The 24,617-nt window shown below is 46.5% G+C and overlaps 1 protein-coding gene across 4 annotated transcripts in view; it reads left to right on the plus strand.

Annotated features, from left to right (window-relative positions):
• The window catches only part of Wdfy4 (WDFY family member 4), a 228,178-nt gene that overhangs the window by 96,561 nt on the left and 107,000 nt on the right, over positions 1 to 24,617 (plus strand). For all 4 annotated transcript variants that reach the window (XM_075988751.1, XM_075988750.1, XM_075988752.1 and 1 more), the window contains 9 exons: positions 1,175 to 1,300; positions 6,358 to 6,522; positions 9,405 to 9,608; positions 10,082 to 10,196; positions 12,102 to 12,259; positions 13,390 to 13,628; positions 16,741 to 16,862; positions 18,676 to 18,861; positions 20,449 to 20,585. In XM_075988751.1, coding sequence (XP_075844866.1) covers positions 1,175 to 1,300; positions 6,358 to 6,522; positions 9,405 to 9,608; positions 10,082 to 10,196; positions 12,102 to 12,259; positions 13,390 to 13,628; positions 16,741 to 16,862; positions 18,676 to 18,861; positions 20,449 to 20,585 — 1,452 coding nt within the window. The remainder of the gene's footprint in view (positions 1 to 1,174; positions 1,301 to 6,357; positions 6,523 to 9,404; positions 9,609 to 10,081; positions 10,197 to 12,101; positions 12,260 to 13,389; positions 13,629 to 16,740; positions 16,863 to 18,675; positions 18,862 to 20,448; positions 20,586 to 24,617) is intronic.

Here is a 24,617-nt window from a genome sequence, read left to right on the forward strand (position 1 = left end):
TTCCAGCTTTTCTGGGTTTTTATTCCTACGAGGTGGATGTAGACCCCAGCCAGCACTAGGACTCCTTCAGTTTGGTGACTTGGCTAAACTTTCTACCTGGCTTCAACTTACCTGCTCTTCCTACTGTCACTCTGCTGGGTCATGGCTACAAGACAGCTGTTCTGTGCTCACCTGTCATGTGTCTACCTGTGGTGCCCTTGCTCCTTTCTCCCACTGTCACCTGCCACTTCTGACAGCTCTCGACAAGTTCTCCTTGTGCCCCATTGTACCTTACATAGCAGCATTGACCTTACATTAGGGGGTGCTGCCTCCCAAAACCCCGAAAAAGCAGGGAACAAATGTGACCTGTAGCTCATCTTCCTGGGTCCCTGATGAATGGCAGGACTGGAAATCACTTCTTAGCCTTTAGTTGCATTGTTCTGAACTGAATTGAAATGGGGAAAGACATGGCTAGGACATTCAGCTCATTACCTAATCCCATATTTTATGGATTGGATCTACATCTTGATAGACACAAATAGTATGTCTATCACTTCAGCACAAGGTTCTGAATATGCTGTGTTAAGTTCAATGAGACCCAGCATTTTGATTTCTCTCTGTATTATGGGAAGCAAACATCTAAGGGTCTAAGACCCGGAAGAGACACTTTACATATTCTATTTCACTTGATATTTAAACAATCCCATGGGAGTAGATAATGTGAGCTTTCATTTCATAGAGAAGGAAATTGAACCGCCAAGAGGCTGAGTAGCTTGTCTGAGCTATTAAAAGGGCAGTGGCAGGTCTCCTGAGTCTACGCCCTGATCCCTCTCTGCTCTTTCCCTGAACCTTGGCATCCTTCTTGTCTTCTATGAGTTCATTTATCATGCCCACTGTACTTGCTTGGGACATTGAGTATTTTCAAGATTAGAGCCCAGGGCTGTGAGCATTCCAGACACATGCTGCTCCCTGTTCTACACCCTGAGCCCTGAAGAGCTCAACTTGCTGCAAGTTGCTGGGAGATGTAGCACCCCTAGAGTTGTGCGTTTCTATGACGGTTTCATAAGAGCTAATGAACTAGCCTAATTTTTGTCCTCTTACGTTTTTCCTACTGGGGACCCCTGGGAAATACAATGCACTGTGATAAAACTCACCACCTTAGTGGACAGCCTTATGATTCTTCCTCCTCTACCAGGAGAGCTTAGACTCAATGCTTCAGTGGCTTCTACAGAAATATCACCAGCAAGAAGTCCTCCAGGCGGGGCTGTGCACAGAAGGTGCTCTGTTGCTACTGGGAATGATAAAAGCCATCATGAGCCAGGTGAGACCTGTTCCCCACACAATATACTAGAAGGTTCCAAGGGGAAGGAGTTTAGAAGGGCCAACTTATTTTGTTCCGGAAGCTTCCCAGTAATGCTGGTGTTATTAATCCATTCTCTGTTACACAGAAGAATGCCTGTGACTGTAATTTACAAGGGATTGAGGCTGAGTTAGCTCAAAGATATGAATCATGGGATGTCCATGAGTGTAGTACCAGCACCTGCTTGGCATGTGGCACAGGAACCACTTGTTTTTGACCATCAAGCTTATGAGCAATGGGGAGGAGGGGTTATTTTAGATGTGGAGGCAACTGTGACCAGTGAAGGCTATTCGTTCTGGGAACAGGACTGACCAACGTCAAGCTAGGTCAGCAAGGCCTTGGGTAAGAGGCCGAGAAAGTCAATTTCATTCTGCAGAAACCAAGCCTGACAAGAGGCTTGTTGTGTGAGGAAACATCACTGTTTTTGTTAAAATTGTATATAATTATCATCTTTCACATACAAACAAAATAGAAACATGAACCTAAAAGTCATCTGACACCCCCTCCCCTAGGCATGGCCACTGTGAACTGTAGAGGAATAGTCTGACACCCCCTCCCCTAGGCATGGCCACTGTGAACTGTAGAGGAATAGTCTGACACCCCCTCACCTAGGCATGGACACTGCGAACTGTAGAGGAATAGTCTGACACCCCCTCCCCTAGGCATGGACACTGTGAACTGTAGAGGAATAGTCTGACACCCCTCACCTAGGCATGGCCACTGTGAACTGTAGAGGAATAGTCTGACACCCCCTCACCTAGTCATGGCCACTGTGAACTGTAGAGGAATAGTCTGGCACCCCCTCACCTAGGCATGGCCACTGTGAACTGTAGAGGAATAGTCTGACATCCTCTCCCCTAGGCATGGCCACTGTGAACTGTAGAGGAATAGTCTGGCACCCCCTCACCTAGGCATGGCCACTGTGAACTGTAGAGGAATAGTCTGGCACCCCCTCCCCTAGTCATGGCCACTGCGAACTGTAGAGGAATAGTCTGACACCCCCTCCCCTAGTCATGGCCACTGCGAACTGTAGAGGAATAGTCTGACATCCTCTCCCCTAGGCATGGCCACTGTGAACTGTAGAGGAATAGTCTGACACCCCCTCACCTAGGCATGGACACTGTGAACTGTAGAGGAATAGTCTGACACCCTCTCACCTAGGCATGGCCACTGTGAACTGTAGAGGAATAGTCTGACACCCCTCACCTAGGCATGGCCACTGTGAACTGTAGAGGAATAGTCTGACATCCTCTCCCCTAGGCATGGCCACTGTGAACTGTAGAGGAATAGTCTGACACCCCTCACCTAGGCATGGCCACTGTGAACTGTAGAGGAATAGTCTGACACCCCCTCCCCTAGGCATGGACACTGTGAACTGTAGAGGAATAGTCTGACACCCCCTCCCCTAGGCATGGACACTGTGAACTGTAGAGGAATAGTCTGACATCCTCTCCCCTAGGCATGGCCACTGCGAACTGTAGAGGAATAGTCTGACATCCCCCTCCCCTAGGCATGGCCACTGTGAACTGTAGAGGAATAGTCTGACACCCCCTCACCTAGGCATGGCCACTGCGAACTGTAGAGGAACAGTCTGGCACCTTTGGAAGTCATACAATGTCCTTCTAGAGGACAGAATCACATAACAAGTTTCCTTTTATTTCTCCAATGTTTTGTGAACGTATTTTTATATCAATAAAGTAGAAAATGTAAGACTTATGCATGTATAGAATAGGTGTGTCCATAATACATGCACATTGTGTTACTTGGTTTTGGCTCACTTAGAGCCTGCATTGGTGGTTAGGAGGCTGCCTTATAGCTTTGGGGCTGTGATGTCTGTTCACAGCAGGAGTGCATGAGAGTGAAGCTACACCCTTCACGGTCAGAAAGCAGAGACGAACCTCACATCCAACAATCCCCTTTTGGGCTGCATTCCCAATGACTCAAAACTTCCTATTCGTCTCAAGTTTGTGAAGTTTCCAACGCCTTTAACAGTGCCAATCCTTTAACACACGGGCCCCTAAGGGACATAGGAGCTCCAGATGGGGACTGGTCTCTTCTAACTTACTTTCTGGATGATTGTTTCCACTTTCTTACTCTCAATTCTGAGTTCATGCTTTCTTTCTACCAGTTTTTCTATTTTTTTTTTAAGAACCTGGGTTTATTTTGAGAACACTATCTTGGATATATTGATCAGTATGCCAATTTATTTATATCAGTTTCTAAGACTTTTATATTTGACATCTTCAATTGTTATTTCCCAGAATTCCTGTGGTTATGTGTTTAAAGATCTCTTGGTTCCCAATTTCCATGTGGCTGAGTGTATGTACACACACACACATATGCACACACACATACACACATATATTTACAGTTTTGTCTTTTCTAAATTTACTCATTCTACTGGAAGACTAATATGCAATTAATTTTTGGAATATCCGAGATGTATATTTTCTGTTTGTAGCATGAGAAATCTGTTGTCTACCAAGAGTAATGATAGACACTCATGTAAAACAAAAAAAACAAAAACAACAACAACAACAACAAAAAGTTGTAGAATGTGCTGAGGGAAATGAAAGGCCAAATGTTTTCAATGCATTAGCAAACACATTGACTCCACATATTAAGGATATTAGTTTGATATATACATAACAGAGACAAAGCCACTCAGTGACTGATCTAACACTGAAAGTGCCTGCTTTGAAAGTAACATTTGCCAGTTTCAGTAGATAAGATTTTACACAGGGCAAATATTTAAAGGGATGCAGGGCAAAGTCCACTAATTTAAACACAAGAAAAACACTAAAAGCTAGCTCTGAAACAGTTGTATTTTCAGTTAGAAAATTTCTTTGTTTCCTATCACACCCTTGCCAAGTAGTGCTATAGATCAGCTTGCCTGTTCTTGATCTTAGCATAAATGGAAACACAGGGCATATATTCTGCACCTGGCTTTCACTCACCGTCATGTTCTAGGACCCACTCCCATGGTTCTGAAGGTCATGGTTTGCACTGCTGAGGATTATCCTATAGAAGATAATCACTACTGATGCTGAGATCTTGCCATTCTGAAGTACCATGAATGATGCTGTTGCAAGCCTGTAGCATGTGTGTTTTGGCAGAGGCACACATTCTTTTCTGTTGGAAATGTACTTAGGAGGGAAGTTATGGGTTATAAGCTTACTTCGCTCTATAGTGCCAAATTGTTCTCCAAGGTGGAAGAGCCAATGTGTGCGCTCACCAGGTCTTACTCTGGGCTGGCTCTGGCTGCTGTATGTCCTTGACATGTTTTTTCCATTGTTAGGTTTGGTGGTGGGTTTGTTTTTCATTTTGCTGTGTGGGACAGTCGACAACAATGTCTCCACTGTGGGTATGTCAGAACTGAAGCTGTGGGGGTTAATTCACCCAAGCAGAGTCCCTGGCTGAAGGGCAGCAAAGGCACATGTCCTCAGCATTAGTGCCGTATGCCCTGAGCTTTAGGGATCTCTGTTGAGTGGCAGAAAAAAACTACAAGTTCCTCTTCCAAAAGCCCAAGTCTTGCATATGTGTATCTGACCTCATCTTCCAGCTGCTTCTGTGTTTACCCCAGGCCAGTCACTTGAAAATACCCACATGGCTACACTTTCTCATTTTATTCTCATGGCAACAATCTTCCAAAATGGGCCTAGCATGGTTCTCAGTTGACAGAACTGGAACCCACCGTGCAGGAAGGGTAAGATTCACTCCCAAAGACACAGCGTTAAGTGGTAGAGGAAAGGCTCCATCTGGAGGGAGCCCTGGGAACTCTTTTCTCCGCATTCATTTCTAAACCCAACATTGTAGAACTAACAGGAGACCCAGATGCAGGCTGTTGCGGGGAGTTCCTCCCTGCCTATCTGCTCCAGCCCACCTCCAACTCACACGGGGTCTGGATGTGTGATTCCAGGGGCCTCCCATGTCTTGCTTATCCCTTCTCCATACACTAGATTTTAGTTTTCCAGCATGAGGCACAGTCCAGACCTTCTGGAGCACAGGCCATTCCCACCCAAGCCCACCAGGTCAGCACCAGCGGGCCCGCTGCTGGGGAAATAAGGAATCCAGTATGAGAGGGTCTGCCACTGAACAATCAATGCCCTCAAAGGAAGGGCACCAGTGTCTATATAGGAGTCATCTGTCATAGGTGGAGTGTTGATTCTGCATTGGTGAAACTATACAGGGAATAGGCATAAGCATGAGGCTGATCAATTTGAAGTTCCAGGTGTCTGTTAAGAATAGCAAGACCCCAGACAATGGTTGGATGTTCCAGCTGGGGCATACGTTGGCTTCTAGATGGGCAACTGTGCACATTAGACAAGGGAACTGGGGTCCAGGAAGACACAGGGGTTGGTCAGGACCCAGGTAGTGGAGGCTCATTTGTGTAGCCTGGACCAGAGAAGAGATCACATTGTGGGAAGAAACTCATGTCCAGATATGGCACCGGGGACCAGCTCACTACAGCACAGAACTCCTGGCTCCTGGTTGGCAGGGCTAGGTCTCTTTAAGCCCTGCTCAGTTAAGGTGGGCCCCAGTGTGGGTCAGGGTGGAGTCTCTAGTGGGGAAATCAGCTCTGGGCTGAATAAGGCTAGGCTGAACACTGACAGGCATATTCTCCCGAGTCCAGTATGCCAAGTCTACTACAGCAGGGATAGTGTGGGGATCCAGAAGCCCCTAGCACACCTCCTCAACTCACTCTTGAATTTCACCTACTGGGTGGTCTCTGGTGGAGTGGACCTTCCCAGGCCTATGTGTCCAACTGCAAAACAGAGGTAAACATGGAACCTATTCCCTAAAGGTTTGGGGTGCATGAAGGGTTGCACGTGAAACACTTAGAACAATGTCCACACCTGTTCTCTGAGCAGTGCCTGCTGCTGCCCAGCCTGTAATATGGAGTCTCTGGAAGGTGTCCCCACGGATTCCAGCTCCTCCGTTTCTCACACAGCTCCCCTGCCCCTGTCATGCTGCTGTATGCTGTGTCACAGGCCATGACTCACAGAGTGTGTCCTCAGCCCCCTGCAGGTTCAGGAGATAGTGCCTGGGAGCGAACCTTCCCCAGGAGTATTCTTCAGTTCCTCGGCTTGGTGCAACGCTCCTACCCCCAGGACCCAGCATGGAGGACCCCTGACTTCCTTCAGACCTTGGCCATCATCACTTTCCCCCTGGAAGCCCAGAAGGTAGGACTCGCCTTGTTCTGAGGCCTCAGAGTGAGCAGCTATGAACAGCATCACCCTTCACGGTTGAAGGACTGAGTACCTCCCTGCCTCCCAAAGTTAAAATGCACGTTAAGCATCTTGACTGGACACTGAATAAACAATGTGGGTCATTTCCCTTCTCTTAGCTGAGGTGCAGCTCAAGGTCAAGTTCAGCTCCAGAGTCCAGTTTTTTGTCTGTCTTTTTTATTTGTTAGAAACCTCAATACTGAGATATTTGAACATAGTTCAAGTTCAAATATATATGGAATGTATACCACCCTGGCATTGGGAAACTGTTATCCCATGCCAGGAACCTCTTGCCATCTATCTGTGCCACAGACAGGGAGTAGGTGATGCCATTGTCTTGCCGTCCACCTTCTGTTTTTAGCACTGTTTGTGTCTTTGCGCCCCTTGGGCTTGATCCAGGTCTTTTTCTGGGCAGTAGATTTGTGAGGGCCCAGCTCAGAGCCAGATGGATCAAGAAGAGTGAGGATACAGGACTCACTGGGAGGTGAGGAGAGGAGGTCTTGAATATTGACTGCTGGAAGGTTAGAGCTGAGGCTTTGGGAAGATGTGTGAGTTTGAGGCGCAAAAGCAGTCCCGGGAGGTCAAAGGTGGGTGCGTCAGAGCTGTGTGGGAGCAGGTGAGTCAAAAGCCTTGGGGAGGAGGTGAGACGAGGGCCCGAGAACCGAATAGAAGAAGAAGGGCAGAAATGTACACTTCTGTCACGAGCCTGGTGAATTAGGAAGCAGAGACCCAGAGGGAGCTGAGGTGTTTGTTTGCGTATTGTAACGAAGGCCAGTAGGGCATATCAGAAGCAGAACTTACGCCCCTCACTAACTCTCACAGACTTGGGCGTGGAGTGGCTGTGCATCTCCACATGCCGAAAAGCCAGTGTGTTGAGTGAGGTGCCCTGATCCAGCCCCTTCCTGAAGTGTGTGCATGGCAACAGTGCTCATCTCCTGAGCCCCCGGCACACAGGCTTGACCCTGGTGCTTTGTATAACCCAACGGCACCAGATGAAGGCAATGCCAGCCAGAGAACACAGTGACTCAGAAAGCAAAATGGCCCTGTGTACTATTGGACTGAGCGTGGTGTCCTGAGGGTCCATCTGGCTAAAGGGTAGCAAGACTAAGAACCAGTACCTTTCCCAGGATTAACAAATGTGGTCCTCCAAACCTGTGTCCTTTCCATTATGGTCAGCTGAAAATAAACAGCGGACCAGGACTGGAGTCTAGCCAGTGCTCTATATCAATGGGCTCCATGTTTGGGAGTGTTACCTGTCTCAGATGGAAATACATTTAGCCATTAAACTTGTTCTTATCTGTTGACAACATGCCCAACTTTTCATCCATAAACAATGCTTTTTAATAACATTAATGTTACATTAAGCACTACCACACATGTGGAAATGATGAAATATTAGGACGGGGCGGGGGGAGAGATATGGGCAGGATCTATGCAAACACTCTATCATTTCTAGAAAGAAGTTGGACATCTTGGGACTTTGATATCTTCAGGGATTTCTAGACTCAATATCCCATGGATGCTAAGGGACAAGAACATTTAGGTTAAACAAGGAGGTTAAAGATAAAGGCTAGAAGATACGTAAAAAATGAGAAAGTAGCCATACAGTGGTTTGACAAATTCACATAAACTCGAGTGACTCACTAGAAAAATAAGTGAAAAATCCAGGAAGACCCAAAGAAGCCCACAGCTGGCTGCAGCTAGGAGAGGCCTACATTCCAGAGTCAGGTGACCTGGGCCAGGCAGGGAGAAGGACGGTGCTTCAGGCTGCTCTGACTCTCCTCAGGCACCCAAAGTCCACGGCCGGGCACTGTGGCTCTGGTGCTGTGTCTGGGCCAGGTTTAGCCTCTGCTGAGCTGGGGAATTTTGGCCAAATACACACTGACCCAAGGGGATTCCTCCATATAGTCTTCTGAGGGAGGGAAGCAGAGGAAAGGAGTCCCTCCCTCACAGTCGTTTCTCCAGCCAACAAGCCCTTCTTAGGGCTTCTGGTCTGGTTTCTAAGTTCTCTTCAACCTACCTTGCCTCAACTAAGTCAGCCTCGCCAAGCCTTTGTTGCACAGACAATGCGGCGGAACCTCCCCTTGCAGGCGGTGGCTGGGCAAAAGTTTCCCATTTGCTGTGAATTTATATGGCACCTTTCCAGGCAAGACTGCACGGAGCTAATTAATGCAGTCACCACATCCCTAGGTGCCATTAAATTCATTTTATGGCTTAATTAAGAATAGCTGCATTAATTTTATGAATGAGCAGAGGGAGGTGCCAACAGATGAAGGCGCATGAAAAGTTCACAGGGCGGGAGTCCACAGTCCCTGGCCATGTGTCCTTGGGTCTGTCGTTTGGCTTCCAGCATCTCCATGTCATCCTGGGCTATCTAGGGGAATGAGCTCTGGCCACTTTTTTTTTAAAAAAAAAAAGAAAAGAAAAAGAAAAGCAAGTTCCAGACATCTTTGGGGATCTGGGGAAAATCCTCCAGCTCCCTCTCTGTCTTTCTCACCTGGGGGTGCTGTTTGTCAGCATTAGCAGGATGGGGGGCAGGTGGAAGCCTGGTGACTCAGGACAGGAGCTGTATCCCAAAGCAAGCCATTATCATGGCCAGTACAGCATTCTACACCTCCTTGCTGGTCTCTGACTCTGTGGCTCTCATGGGACATCTCAGACAGCTGTGGCCACAGTACAGGCAGTTTAGCCCTAGGCCAACCTTAATGCCTCTGCAGAATAGGCATTTCCATGTAGGAGCTGGGCTTGTTGAGAATCCTGCCCACACTGTTCTGAACAGAGGTACATGGGGGAAAAGCTTCCAGGCCAACCATGCTGCTGTGTGGCTTGTCTTCCAGGAGCCAGTATCTGAGCCCTCTGGAAACACCAGCAGTCCTGGGACCTCCCCTGAATCCACCAGTACTGCAGAGGAGTTCCAGGATTCTTTCAAGTCACATCCAGCTAGAAGGCAGCTGAGAGAGTTCATGCAAATCCTCCTCAGGGAGCTGCTGCTTGGAGTGTCCAGCCCCAAGCAATGGTTGCCCTTGGAGGTACTTCTGGAGGTAGGTTAAAAGGGATGTTGGGGTGTTTGTGAACTGTGGGAGGTGGGAGGGGACTGGCCCCCAAGGGCAGACACTTCCTGGCTGAAGGGACCAGCTGGCTATTGGGAGACTGACTGTTAGTATTGCAGTGGCCTGGTGTGGAGCCTGTGAACCTCCAGTCTTGGCAGAGCAACATATGTGAGGTCCTTAGAGCAGAGTGTTTTGTGGAAGTGAATTCTGGGGCAGAAGTTTGTTCAAGAATTCTCAGCTCCAATTCCTGGGGGAAGCGGCATGCTGTGTCCCAGAGTCAATTTCACCTTGAGAGATTTGCCCATTGACTGTGTGCTCCTAGGACTGGCTTCTTCACTCTGGGGGAGGGTATAAAGGCAATCCTGACCAGGCAGCAGCCCACACTAGGCAGGAGAGAACATGTGGTCACTGAGAGGACATGACGACTCAGTGGCTGCCGTCTCAGCCACAGGTCATGTTTGCAGGCTTCTCCGGATGGTGTCACCAGTCAGCAGAAGAGGGACTTCCAGTCTGAGGTCCTACTTTGTGCCATGGACATATTCTACGTCACAAGACAGGGTAGCATGCCGACCCTAAGAGGTGAGTGGCTTCTGCGTTCTCTGTTCCTCGTGTGGGGCAGCTCATTGGGTCACTGTAGTAATAGGAGCGGCGGGGCTTTGTCCCCAGCACCCCGGCTGCCTGGCTAGCTTATACTCCGAAATAATTACAAGGACACTGTATTCTTTTAAACACTGCTTGGTCCATTATATCTAGCCTCTTCTCGGCTAACTCTTGCACCTGGACTAGCTCATTTCCAATCATGTGTGTAGCACCCCAAGGTGCGCTTACTGGGAAGATTCTAGCCTACATCCATCCTGGGTCGGAGCTGAATCGCGTATGCCCAGGAGAGGGGAGCATGGCGTCTCTGCTCCAGAGAGCACAGCTGTCGAGTCTGAGCTCACTTCCTCTTCCTCCCAGAATTCAGTTCTGTTTACTCCTCCCACCTATGTTTTAACCTATCAGGACCAAGCAGTTTCTTTATTGCTTAACCAATGAAATCAACAGATTGATATATGACACTCCCACATCAGGTCACCAAGATCCCAGGCTGAGCGTTGCCATCCCCTGGCATGTCCATCTCTGCATGAATCTTCAGTAAGAGTCTGCTGACCTCTGCTGACACAGATGGGGGAATAGTTTCTATTTTCCATGACATCCCTGCAATAGTTGGGCCATTCTGAGCTAGAAACTCCTTCTGTCTTCTGGGTTCACATCGGTCTCCTCCGACGTCATCAGAAACCCAGCTCATTACTGCGGGAGTGTGAGATAACTGAGCCCAGCACACTCTAATATTCTTTAACCGTGCTGATGATGGAATCACTGACAGTAAACATCTCTTGAATCAAAGGGCCCAATGAAGATGCTGCCACTATCCCTCAACACTTGAGGTCTTCGTTACAGGACAGCTGAGACTTATCAAAATCAAGCCCATGTTCCCGCAGAGTTTTCTGAGCCACAGGAATCCCATGTGACATGTCTTACCTCTAGGATTTTCTTATGTGGCACAGTGTTGAAACTTGTTTGTGACTTTCTTTTGGTATCTGGCACAGAGGAGGGTAGGGGATAACAAAGGCAGAGTGTTGACATAGTAACCCCACAGTTAGTTTTGGTTGGGGACCTGGATGGTGTGGAGGACAGTCTTGGCTAACTCAGGATGATTCTAGGAATCATCTGAGATCTCCACACACTGAGGAGAACACACTGCCTGCTGTGTAAGTGAGTCTGGCTGTCTGCTCGTTCCTAGGTTGTTCTAATTTGCTTTCTATTCTGTGGTAAAAGACTATCACCTATTGCAGCTTGGGGAGGAAAGGGTTTGTTTGCCTTACGCCTCCTGATCAGTCTGTCACTGAGGAAGTTAAGGCAGGAATGCAAACAGAGAATATGAAGGAACACTGCCACTGGCTTGCTCCCCATGAATTGCTCAGTTTGCTTTCTTACTCGGGATCATGTATCCAGGGATCCCACCACCCTCAGTGAACTGTGCTCGCTCACCTCAATCATTAGTTGAGAAAATGCCCCACTGACTTGAGACCAGGCCACTCTGATGGAGGCATTTCCACAACTGTTGTTCTCTCATTCCAGACAGCTCTAGCTTGCGTCAAGTTGACTAAAATCTAGCCAACACATCAGTTCAATATGATGGCATGGTCAAGGGGGCCCTCCTCATCTGTCTTGAACATTCAGCTCGCTTGTTTTCATGTCAAAGAAGCCCCAGGAGGAACATTCTTTTGCGTGTCTTCTCATCCTCTGATTTGTATCACTGGTTCAGTCACGGTCTGTTGGCTTTAAGTAAATACATGCTCACTGTGCACCTACTAGGGCTCCGTCTTCAGAACACTGGAGCATACACGTGACTGGGACATGGTCCCCACAAGGGACTTGTAGACTGTGGGGTGGAGAAGCCCACTGGACTCTAGTATTCATCTGTCTCCTTACCCCATCTAGGGAGTACGGAGTCTCAGGCAAACCCAGAAGCTGCAGCTGTTCCTTCCCTTGCAAGTATTTCCCACTTCACCCAAAAGCTGGTGGAGAAGCTGTACAGCGGGATGTTCTCCGCAGATCCCAGGCACATCCTCCTCTTCATCATAGAGCACATCGTGGTGGTAAGAAGCCACCTGCTGGTGGGCGGAGAGGCCTCCTGGTTCCTCCAGGTCTGTCCAGGAGTTGAGATAGAATCCAAGTTGGTACAGAAGTGGGGGCTCTTTAAATGCGGGGTGTGCCTGGTAGTCACCGCATCCCCTGAAGGGTGGTCCCTCAGGCCCAGTTCAGCTTTCCTGCCATCGACCTTCCACACCCACAGCCCCTAAGCGTGGCTTGAGAGGTGGGGACGGGATAATGATGAGAACACGAACCCTACCTGTCAGCAGGCTGTAGGCAAATGGGACTTCACAGCCGAGAAATAGGGCACTGGCCATTCTGCTACAAGGAAACCCAGCTAACAAACCAACTTGACAGAATGAAAAACTTCTGTGATTGACCCATAGCCTGTAGAGGATGGATGGAGATGGGGTTGTGGAGTCCCTGTGCTACGGCTACATACTCTGGCCCTCTGCAGCCACCCCTGAGTTGCTAATCAACGGGATAAAATCCATTGCCTCCAACTCTTTTAGGGGGCATATGAAAGAAAGGCACAGCTCAGGGGTCCCAGGTGACCCTGCTGACCACCTGACTACTCTGACCTCAGGTTCTCATCCCTAAAGTGAGGTCATTTAATTGTCTACTTCATGATATCATACCATCTAAATAAATATATATATACATATATAATCTAATTATATATGATATATAACACCAAACAACAAAATATGTAATACTTTGTTATATATAAAATATATAAATATTTTGTTACGTATAATCTAATATGTTGTTATATAATAACAATACTGTGATTGTTAACTACATTTTCAATTGTTAATATTGTTGTGACTATTATTAAATGTGCTTGTTTTTAAACACAGATATTAACACGTATTTTCTCATACTGAAAATCAGCCACATGACCAGTGTTTCTGAAACTTCTGATTACTAAATTCATGTACCAAAATATGGCTGTGGACCATTCTTAGCATCTTTGTCTTTACATAAATTTCTACTTGAATTCTGAAAATTACCTTTATGGGTCCTCCTCTTCAATAGAGGCTCTGTTTCTAAAGAAGTTTTGTTGTAAATTGGGTCTGTGTATAAAGTTGCAAACAGCTCATGAGTGCACATGTGTCCTCTTTTGGTGATTCAGGTCATTGAGAGCCCGTCTTCCCAAAGGGATACTGTCGTGAGTGCTTTGTACAGCAGTTTGAATAAAGTCATCCTGCACTGCCTCTCCAAGCCCCAGCAGTCTCTATCTGAGTGTCTTAGCCTCCTCAGGATCCTGGACTTCCTACAGGAGCACTGGGACATTATCTTTGCCACTTACAATTCCAATGTCAGCTTCCTTCTGTGCCTCATGCATTGTCTTTTGCTGCTGAATACCAGGAGGTAAGAACTGGGACTTTCTTCTCTGCCAGTGGTCAGCACAGAAGGGAAGGCTATCTGGTCATATCAATAAATAGGTCAGTATAAACGGAAGAAGCTTTCTGTTGAGCTGGATAGCAAGAGAGGTGTGTAGTGTTTTATAATTGCCGAGCCATCCCCTAATCTGTGTGACTGAGCAACTAGAGGCATCAAAAAATAATAATAATTTATCTTATTTCCACAATTCTAAGATATTTAATTGATTTCACTTTTTGAGGCAGAAGATGGCAAACATTAAGAACATACATTGATTTTTGAAAAAGCCAGATTTCAGAAACATTAATATTTGATAAATGCACTTTTAGTATGGAAAAATTTCATAATTCAATGTACCATACAAGCTAGAGATAATTTTCTTTGCAGAAGCTACAGGGATCCAGAACAATATCAACAGACACACTTGCCCAAGAAACACTGATAAACTGCTGGGGGATAGCCCCTCTTTCTGGAAGCCCCACTTGAAGTCATGGTGCTTGACCCCATGTACGCTCAGCTCAACTCCCTGCACCTTTAGGTGGAAAACATTTATTCTTTCACATGAAATGCCTGGGACTGTTGGGTCCACGGGGCTCACGCAAAGATGGGGATATTCTACCAAAGTCAATTAAACCAGAAGCAAACTTTATTCCAGGAAAAAAATAAAACTAGAATAAAAAAAATAAATCTCCACGGGGCATGAAAATCTTATCAGCTAACTGAGACCACACCCAGAGATAGACTTCTAAGGCTGTGGCAATGGGCTGTTTCCGACCTCCCCGTTTTATAGGAAAAAGGCATGAGCAAAAGAATTTTTACAGTTTTGAGGTAAAACTCAGATATAATTTGCCTATTTGTGTGTGTGTGTGTGTGTGTGTGTGTGTGTGTTTAACAATTTCCATTAACTGGGTTTTTAAGTTAAACTAGTGTTTATGTTTAGGTCATTGTTTCTTCTGGCTCTTTCTGATTGGTGTTTACCAAAGCTCTACCCTCCCCTGATACTGCCAGTTTTGTGTAGCAGGGTAGGGTGTGGGAAAATGCACAACCAAAAAGTCAGGTACGTCCCATCATTTAGAAGTTAACTCAGCTCACATCAATTGCTGGTCATGAGTGGCTGGGGGTGGGAGGTGGGGGGCATCTAAAAGCTGACCCTCAGTTTGCAGAGGGCCACTACAGCCTTACAGATAGAGCTATGGGTTGTAAAGCAAAGACCCCTGTTAACAGTTAATCCTTAAGCTGCCGAGAAAGCTGCTTTCATTCTCCTAGGCTTACAGCTTTATATTTCTTTATTTCTACATCCTTATTTCTGGAATCTATATTTCTATATTCTTATTCTTGGACTCTTCAGGGGCCATATGTGTTTCATGTTTTGGATTTTTAAAAAATTTGAAATATTTGCACTCATTTCTAGATATATCCATGTCTGTATCTCTCTACATATATGATGTATATGCATATATGTATTCATATAATGTATGTAAAATTAAATATAATGGGGTTGGTACCAGAAGTAAACAACATGTTCATTTATTTCAAATATGCCTTACATATGTGGCCTATGTACACTATGTTTAGTACATGTTTGTTCCAATTGGGAAACACCACAAGGGGTCAAGTGTAGAATTTTCCGCTTACAGTATCACTTTGTTTTGAAAAATTTCAGATTCCGGAATTTTTTGACCTCCAGCTGTCATCCAGCTAGAGATGCTTGCTCATACCGAGGCTGTGAATGTGGCTTCTCATCAAGAGAGCTGTGTTGAGTGAAGTGAGAAAAAGACAGCAGGGTATTAGACTTGGCTCTGTCATTTCATCTTTCCTTCCGTTTGTAGAGATGGGGTCTCACTACGCAGACCAAGCTGCCTCAAACTCTCAGCAGTCCCCCTGTTCCAGCCTCTTGCACGCTAGGAGTACAGGTGTTCACTGCTTCCCAAGCATCTCTCTCCTGCTGTGCTGTTATTTTTATTTTTGAGAAGTAGCTTAGTCTGGCCTCAATCTACCACTATGCCCAGTGTGGCTTTCCTGGATCATACTTGTGTCATATAAATTATAAGGTTAATCACTTGAAAACAATGGCTTCTCTAAATCCCGAAGCTATTCCTATTGAACATCAGCCGTCACTGGGGCTGACTCAGTTACGACTCTCTAGCAAGCCAAGCATTGTACCCGCAGGAGGTTGAAGCAGCAAGGTCGGGAGGTTAAGGCCAGCCTGGACTAAATAGAGGCCTTGGGGAGCCCCGGGGAAGCCTCTATCTGAGAGAGAACACTTGCTCTTCCATTTTTTTAATCCATTTTCATTAAAACATCCATTTTCAGTGCTTGGTTAATCTGGCAGCTTTTCCTTGTCTCTTGATGTGGGAGCCCAGGTGAGGGGACCTGAATGCCCTTTTGCATATTGGGAGTGGCATCCTCCTCAGGCCCCTTTGTAGGACATTTTATTCTCAAAATTTCAGCAGTGGTCATTCTTATACATGGGAAGATTTATTTCTATGTTTGCTATTTTATATTTGAACTGCAGATTATAAGTATTTTTTTTCTGCTTCTGGAAGAAGACACATGGACACTAGCATGAATGGGTTTGCCACCCTGTAAGGTTTTTGGGGAGTCCAATGTGTGAATGGTTGGGCTTCCATTAGAACTGGATGTGTGAAGTGTGGAGCCCTGATAAAACTAAAATATGAAGTGTGCATTTACAAATTACTATGTTTCCAAGATGCTTACAGCAGAGTCCTCCAGAGTGTGGGAACCAGCCCTGGCACTGTAGGGTGGTATCAAAGTTCAACAGTCGCCAGTGCTTTGGGAGTGTGGTTCTGATGACACACAGTGGAACACGCACTGAAAGATGAGTGAGTCTCTACTGCAGGCACAAGTGAAGTTCATGAGCTCGGACAACCTATAAGGATAAGGCATTCTCCAGCTGCCTGGAAAGCCATTGCTCAATATCACTTGTGAACATCATTATGATGTATTTGTTTTAGATTGACTTGGTGTGCTTTTCTATGTTGATATATACTGATTTTAAGGGGTGACCTTTTACCATAAAGAACCATGGCATGGTCCTGAGGAGACTTGAGTTTGCAGTGAAAGTTTTCCTGTTTACTAGTTATCCGGAAGGATTTGGATTGGAGCCCAAGCCCAGAATTACTCCTTATCATCAAGTCTTCCTTTCTCCAAGTGAAGAAGTGAAAGACAGAAAGGAGGAAGGCCTCCCAAGTCTGAGCGATGGTGCGTTTTGCTGGGTTTTCCATACGGGAGTGGGGTTGGATAGCAACAGTTTGCAGTGTTGCATTTTCCCATCGGTCTTTCCCAAGTGAAGTGTGCAAAGAATATGAAAGAAGCTTCCAGAATCAGAAGAAACCCTAGGACATCTTAGAGGGGTGAGAGAGCACAGCAACCCAGGAAGAAAAGCACTGGAGTGGTCTGTGTAGGCTTGATAGAGTGGAAATAGATGGATAGATGTTATAACTGGGGAATAGAGGTATGGATGAGAGGGTGGAAGGATGGATGGATGGTGGATGGATGGGTGGATGGATGGTGAGATAAAGGGATGGACAAAAAGATGGAGAGGAAACTTAGTTTACTTCAATCCATTGACTCCTCATTCTTAATTTGAAACTGACATGCCATATCAACTAGTTCAAACCAGTACCTTGCTACCTCCCTGCTTTGTTCCTCAGAACTGAAAGTTTATATCAACACACACACACACACACACACACACACACACACACGCAAGAACGCTCGTACATGACAATCACATCTATGAATTTAAAGGACTTCATTCTGTCTTGATTGAGAAGTCCCAAGTTTCTGCCACTTGATTTGAAGTCTGTGACACTTGCCTTGTGTCACCCTGTAATATAGAGCATCAGGTTGAACACATCTGGGCTACAGTCACAGAGGTTCCTAAGCCTTTCCATTTTCAGAAGTCTGTGGCTTTAAACTTTGTGTGAACACAGTGTTAATTACAGCATGAATAACTCCACTCTAGAATTTGGTTAATGTGAACAGGTGTCCATCCCTGTTGGGTTAGCCAAACAGACTCTAGGCCTGGGAGTATCTCAGTCAGTAAACATTTGCTAAATAAGCATAAGGATCTGAATTCTGGTCCCTGTTGCTCATGGAAAAAGAAGATCACGGTGGCAAAACCCCTGTCATCCCAGCAGCAGGGAAGTGGACACAGGAGTATCCTGGGGATTTACGTAGCCAATCATTCTATTCAAACCAGTAAGCCGGTTCAGTAAGAGGAAGGTAGAGAGTGATGAAGACATTTAACATTGATCTCTGGCCTCCACATGGTCACACATGTCTGGCTGCACCTGCACACACACACACACACTCACACACACACACACACGGAGGGAGGGAGGAAGGGAGGGAGGGAGGGAGAGAGAAAGACAGAGAGAGAGAGAGAGAGAGAGAGAGAGAGAGAGAGAGAGAGAGAGAGAGAGAGAGAGAGACTCTAGGATTATCACTAGAGAGGGACCAGTGGTTTAAGACTAGAGGAGTTTCAGATATAGTTCGAGGGACTAGGGAATTCGATGTACCAGGGAGAGCTGGCTGGAGACAGCTCTAGGTCTCAGATAACCCAACAGAACTGAGAAGGGCAGACTATGAGAAGCAGATCCAATGTGAGGATTGTGTTTGTGCTCCATTCTCCAGAGAGACCAACATGTCTAGGGAGGTTGTGGGGAGCTGCTTAGGCTAACCCTTTAGCTACCAAGGAGTCACACACGGGATACCACTGGTGTCAGACAGAATTGGAGATTGGAGAGAGGCTCCTTGATCCCCTCATTTCATTTTCTAGATGTGGGCACGAGAGGCAGGCAGCACTTTGTGGTATGTAGTTAGACATGAGAAGAAGGAAGAACCCAGCTGACATGGATGTTGGTAGCTTTAGCTCTACGTACTGACTTCTGGGGGCAGTTTACCAAGCTGAGGCAATCATCAGGATACCATGAGATGATGTTCTGTCTGCAACCCTCTTGGTGTTCTTTGGGGAAGGCCACCTCACTGTGCTATGTACTCTCTCTGTTAGTCCAGCACAACATCCAGAAGTCAGTGCGGACGCTTTGGCAGCAGCTGGTGGCACAGAGGCGACAGACACTGGAAGATGCCTTCAAGATTGACCTCTCTGTGAAAGCAGGGGAGAGCGAAGTGAAGATCGAAGAGGTCACCCCACTCTGGGAGGAGACGATGCTTAAAACCTGGCAGCATTACTTAGGTCTCTGTCTACTGAAGTCCAGGAATGAAAACTCCTGGGTCCCATAGAGTCAAATCTTCCAAAGTTCCACTCAAAGGCAGAGCCTTTTCTCTCCAGGGTTCTACCCAGGGCCAGGACCTTTCCTATTCCACACCTTGGTGGGGGTGACAACATGACTGAAACACTCCTATCTGTCCTTACAGAGAATGGATGCTGTGTTTGCCCGCGGGGGGAACGGAAGGCTGGAAATACCAACCAAGCAGGCATTTTTCAATAGTCTCTTTGAGGGACTGGCTAAGACTTGGGAGATTGGAGTACTAAGTCTGACCCTGATCATGACCTCTCAGCTCTGAAACTTTGCTCCAAGTTACACATCAGTCTTGGGTTTCAGGCTTTGTCCTGTCTGTCACTTATGAAGTGAATGACTCCCTCTAAGACAGGAGCATGACAGTAACCAAACGTTTGCCTTCACAGTTACCAATTCAGCAATGAGATTTTAATTTTGCTTTGGGGGAGGTTTTGAGATGGCTTTTTCAAAATTCATATGCTCCTTCCAAGTCTTTCAATCCCACAAAGTTACAGCATCTCAAACCTTAGCCGTTTGCATGTCAGTTGCCTTACTATCCAGAGGTCTAGAGCCCTTGTCTAACTGGCTTTCCAAAATGGTCTGGAAAATATGCGTGAATATGTCTGTCTTAGTCTATTTGTTCTGCTTAAATAAAAGCATAAGTTGAACAGTTTATGAATAACAGAAATTCTATTTCTTAGAGTTTTAAAAGTCAAGAAGTCCAAGGTCTGGGTGTATGAGGTTCACTGTCTGCCAAAGTCTTTGGCTTTAATAAGTCAGGCCTTTTTGCAATATCCACCAAGGTGTGTTTGTGACGTTGTATCTTTACCTAGCAGAAGGGACGGAAGGACAGAGAGCGCTTGAGCCCATTTTCTGCAGCCCTTTCGTAAGGCATCCATCCATCCGTAGGACAAAACCTCATGACTTTGCCACTTCTCCAAATCTCCCTAGCATCGTAGTGGTGACAATACTGCAGCATGAAGGGAACATCCTCAAGCTGCAGCAATACGTGTGCATGCAATTTGGAGTCACAGTATCAGACTGTATGCCAGAGAGAAGTGCAATTAAACAAGACACATATACCGATGAAGATATAAAGTTATGCAACGCTGAGGTTGACTCTGAGGCTCTCTTTGCCTAGCAGTCATGTACTGAACACTTAAAATGTTCCAGGTCCTTTACGCGCATTATTTTAGTCCATCCTCATGACACACAGCGGGTCTGGGTTCTTCCGTTCCTATTTCACCACGAGAACACTGAGGTGTAGTAACTCTGGGAGGTCACCATGTGTTCTATGTCTCACTAGACACCAACAAGCCATGGAGCCAGGAGTTTGGAGCAGGTCTAGGGGCCCCACAGGCCACATCCATTTCTTAGTGAAAGGAACATCAGAAGATGGCAGTGTGTGCCCGCAGCATGGCTGCTTCTCTTCGGTGGCAGGCAGGTGACATCCAGGCTCTAGGGGGACAGTCAAAAAAGCTGTGGAACTGATGTGTGCTCTTCCTTTCAACTTCAGCTCTAAAATCTGTTTCCTCCCACAGCATCCGAGAAGAAGTCACTGACCAGCCGCTCAAGTGTCACATACCACAGCAAAGTCACTTCGTGGAGTGGGAGTCTGTCCTCAGCCATGAGACTGATGCCGGGGCGGCAGGCGAAGGACCCTGAATGCAGAGCAGAGGTGAGGCCTGTCGGGGGAGACATCTCAGGCGTCTCCAAGCCCGGTTGTGGTATCTCCACTTTGCTGTCTGCCACTTGTAATCAAATTCTACGATCTCTGAGTGTCTGAGGGTGTGTATGTGGCTTTCTAGATGGGACCGCGTAGAGAAAAACCAGGTCAGGGGCTGACATTAACTGGAAATGGATCTGGGTTACTTTTCAGTACCAAGAACGGGCGTTCTTGGAACCTGCATTTTAAAAAACAAATCCATTTTGAAACAAGGCAAACCTGTTTTAATTTTTAAAATCAGCTAGACTTTCCTATACTGGTCACCCAGTTGGAATGGGCACAGAACCAGCCACAGATGAGGCTACTAAAGAATGGGCATCGAAGGTTCTGGAAGGAGGGAGTTGACGGCTCCTGATTTCACACTGCATTGAAACTCAGCAGCCTTCACACCCCACATCCATCACTCATCTCCACGAGCCGTCTTTGTCGTTACCAGAAGGCACAGTTCTCAGGTACATATGTACACTGTGATGTCATAAGATAAGAGCATCAACTATTTGCCCTGGGGTCTGTTTAATTATTTTTAAAAATTAATTTTGATTATTACAGCTGATTACACCTCAGTGAGCAATGTAATTGATATTTTCTAATGTATCCCAAGGAACATTTTGTATAACACGCTTTTTGTTGTTGAAGGTTAAAGACTCCGTTATTGGTTTTTCCCTAAATATGCCCACATCATTAGTCCCTCCAGTGAGGAGGTCGCCATCTGGAAAAAGCAGCATGGAGACATTATTCAGGCACGAGTGCATGAAATTGGTGTTTTCGCATCTTCTGTCTCTCTTCTGGAAAGAAGAGGCTTGTAATTAAAGGAGTTGGTACTGGAGGAAGCATTATTCATTCGGTGTTACGCCTTATCATGTCAATGCTGACAGTTCTATAGCGCTGATAAATTGTTCCTGGGAGTGAGACATGTGAGGTGGGCTTCCTCATTTCTTGGCTTCTTTTCCTCTTCACAAGAATATGTACTCTTCCTGACAGGGAAGCTGAACTTTGAGTCAAGGCCGATTTGATTGATGTCACTTATTTTGATCGATGTTATTTCTTCCTTCTTTCCTCTGGCCCCATCACTGTCCCTTCTGGGATCAAATTGCAACGTTGGCTGGCATGGTGAAGACCTGAAGATTTGGATGAGGGCTGGGGGCTTGGACTCTCCTAGGGTCTCCAAAAGCCAGCTCAGGGTGCTTCGGAAGCCATTTTACCATGTCCACTGTCTGCTTGGAGAATCTTGGGTGACACTCTAGCCAGCCATTTTTCTCCATAGCAGAGGATGTTGCTTTCTTGCCCATGTGATTTCAGATGCCCTTATTTCAGAACAGGCTGAGAAGTTCCCTTTCCATCTGGCATAAGAAGGATTTGTTTTGCTTGGTAGTTTCCAAGGATTCAGGACATGTTGACTTGGTCTGTGAGCTTAGGCAGAACACTGTGATAGACAAGGATGTGTGGTAGGAAGAGCTGTTCGGATAGGTCTCACCTCCTAAGTTTCTAAAGACTTCCTAAAATAATGCCTCCAGCTGAGGACCAAGTGCTTGATGCAGTGAGCCCATGAGGGGGGAAGTAATTTGTGTTCAAACCGTAGCAGTAATCAAACACCATTCTTTTTTGGCAGGTGGACATTATCATGACATATAGTATTGGCTTATGTCATGGAAAATCGGGTGAGGGTGAGGGCCAGATAGACACGGATGGTCTGTATTGTCTCCACAGTTAATCTACAGACTTAAAGTTATTCCAAAATGCAAAACATATCCTCTTCTACTGACATGCATGGAAAGAAAAGCATTGGCAAACAGAATAGGGGTCTGGATCCTGGGAGACACTGGGAACTCATGCAATGGAGGTCACTTTAGGGTGGAGGCGAGAAGAGGAGAGGTTTGGAAAATGGTGTAGATCAGGGCTGCCAGGCAGGACAAGTCCAAGAGTACTGTCAGGGGCAAGACAAGAATTAGCACCAGATAAGGACCACATGACTGTTCTCGATGTATCCATAAGTACAAGATTGAATGGGGGTATGTGGTGGGGTCTTGTTCTTGTACAGGTTAGGTAATGGGTGATAGTTCTGAGGCAAGATAGTGTCCAGGAGGTGTCCCATTGTTAAGGTGGATAGGGCCATAGCAACAGTGGTTGGAGTGTCCAGCATCAAAGAATACAGGAAAATCCTGCTATCCAAGGCTGGGACCAGAAAGGCCAGAAGAAATGATTCTGAGAAGAGGGAAAGCCTGGGATGTGGGAGGAAGGAGTAAAGCTTAGAAGCATCTGTTGACAAGGAGGCAGATGAGAGTCAGAAGGCATGGCAGGGGGTGGTGTCCTTGAAATGGGAGCTCATCTGAATGCATGCATCCACCAACCCATGCCTTGTTGGGTGGAGAGGAGCTGGACTTCTCCCCATTTGTCTTTGGGAAACCACACACATGTTTACCATGTGACCTGTGCACAGCTTCCCAGGTCAGCCTCTGCTGGCCCCATTGCAGGAAGGAGACCTTCTACTACTAGTATCCCATCAAAGCTGGAGCCCACTTATCGTGGGAAACCACACAAATGCTATACACCTGTGCTCAGCTTCCAAGGTCAGCCTCCACTGGCCCCATTGCAGGAAGGAGACCTTCTACCGCTAGTATCCCATCAAAGCTGAGGGCTTGTGCTAAAGAAGGACTCTCCAAGTGCTGAGCCCGTGTCTACCACATTTCCAGTGTGACACAGCTGTTCACACTTCTAGTTGCTGTTTTCAATACCATAGAATAAAGGTGAAATGGCCTTATGGAGGGAAAGAAAGGCTGTGTGAGGTTTTTACTGGAGTTGCTAAAATACCAAAGATAAACGTTGGGGGCAGCACTCGGACTTCTGCCTTGCCAAGACCAGAAGAACATTTGATTTTGCTCCAAGTGCCTCAAGGGTCCTGTGAAGTTTGTCCTTGGCCGCATATACCATTTGCATCTATATCACCATAAACATCATCAGAAGCCATGCTTAGGGCCTTGGATATCTTAGGGCAAGGCACTCATGTGAGAACGTGGCTGTGGATCTGCCATTCATAGCCCATCTCCTATCAGCTCCATCCCTGATCATATACCACACACACTTCCTTTCACGGAACAGCCTTACTCGTGGCCAAGAGCAAGATGCGGACCCCAACCAGCAAATTGGTGGTGGCTCCATTGAAGGGCACCCTTGCTAATGTCTTTGGCAAAGGAAGGGACACTTGTGACCATCTTCTCTGTAACTGTGGAAGAGATAGCAAGTGTACGGAACTGGACGGTGTAAGGGAGCTGTCCGTGGGTTCCATGCTGTCATGCTTATGCTAGTGTCCCCTGATGAGGGGCTGAGGATGCTATTGCTCAGGCAGAGCCTGAAAGAGGAATGCAGTCTGCTGGTGACAGTGCCACCTTCATATTTGGGAGAGAAAGCACTCTGGGGCAAACCTCAGAGTTCAAGCCCTGATAGAAGATTTCAGATCATGAGCGTCCATGAGTTCGACTAGATTTTCAAAATTAGCTAGGGTGGGCTTTGGAAAGAAGTAGAAGTGTGTAATGGTGTAGAGAGTAAGAGCTGAGGAAGTGAAAAGACAGTTGCCAAGTGAGCAAGAGTTCTCAGATGTCCTTTCTTAAAGAGCCGGAGTCAGAGATGCCAAAGAGCTAATGAAAAGCTCAGAACATTTGAAGCCCACAAAGTCGTCACACTGAATACTATTACATAAACATATAGCAAATGCGACTTACTGTTTGTGGGCAAGAAAGGACTTCCACAGTACCCAAATATGACATTAAGAGATGCTTGGGGGTAGGTAGTCTAAAATGGGAGAAAATTAAAATTCCCAAGAACTTCTAAAACGGAGGTGCAGAGGGTCTAGAGAGAGGGGTGGTCATGGGGACATGTTCTTGCTGGCAGGCAGAAGAGTCACACTGTATCCACAAGACAAGAGGTGTGTGGGGTACTGGAAACCAGAAATAGCGGAAACCAGAAATAGCCGCTCCCAACCTGAACATA

The sequence above is a fragment of the Microtus pennsylvanicus genome, chromosome 10, assembly GCF_037038515.1.
Source record: "Microtus pennsylvanicus isolate mMicPen1 chromosome 10, mMicPen1.hap1, whole genome shotgun sequence".
Taxonomy (NCBI): Eukaryota; Metazoa; Chordata; class Mammalia; order Rodentia; family Cricetidae; genus Microtus; species Microtus pennsylvanicus.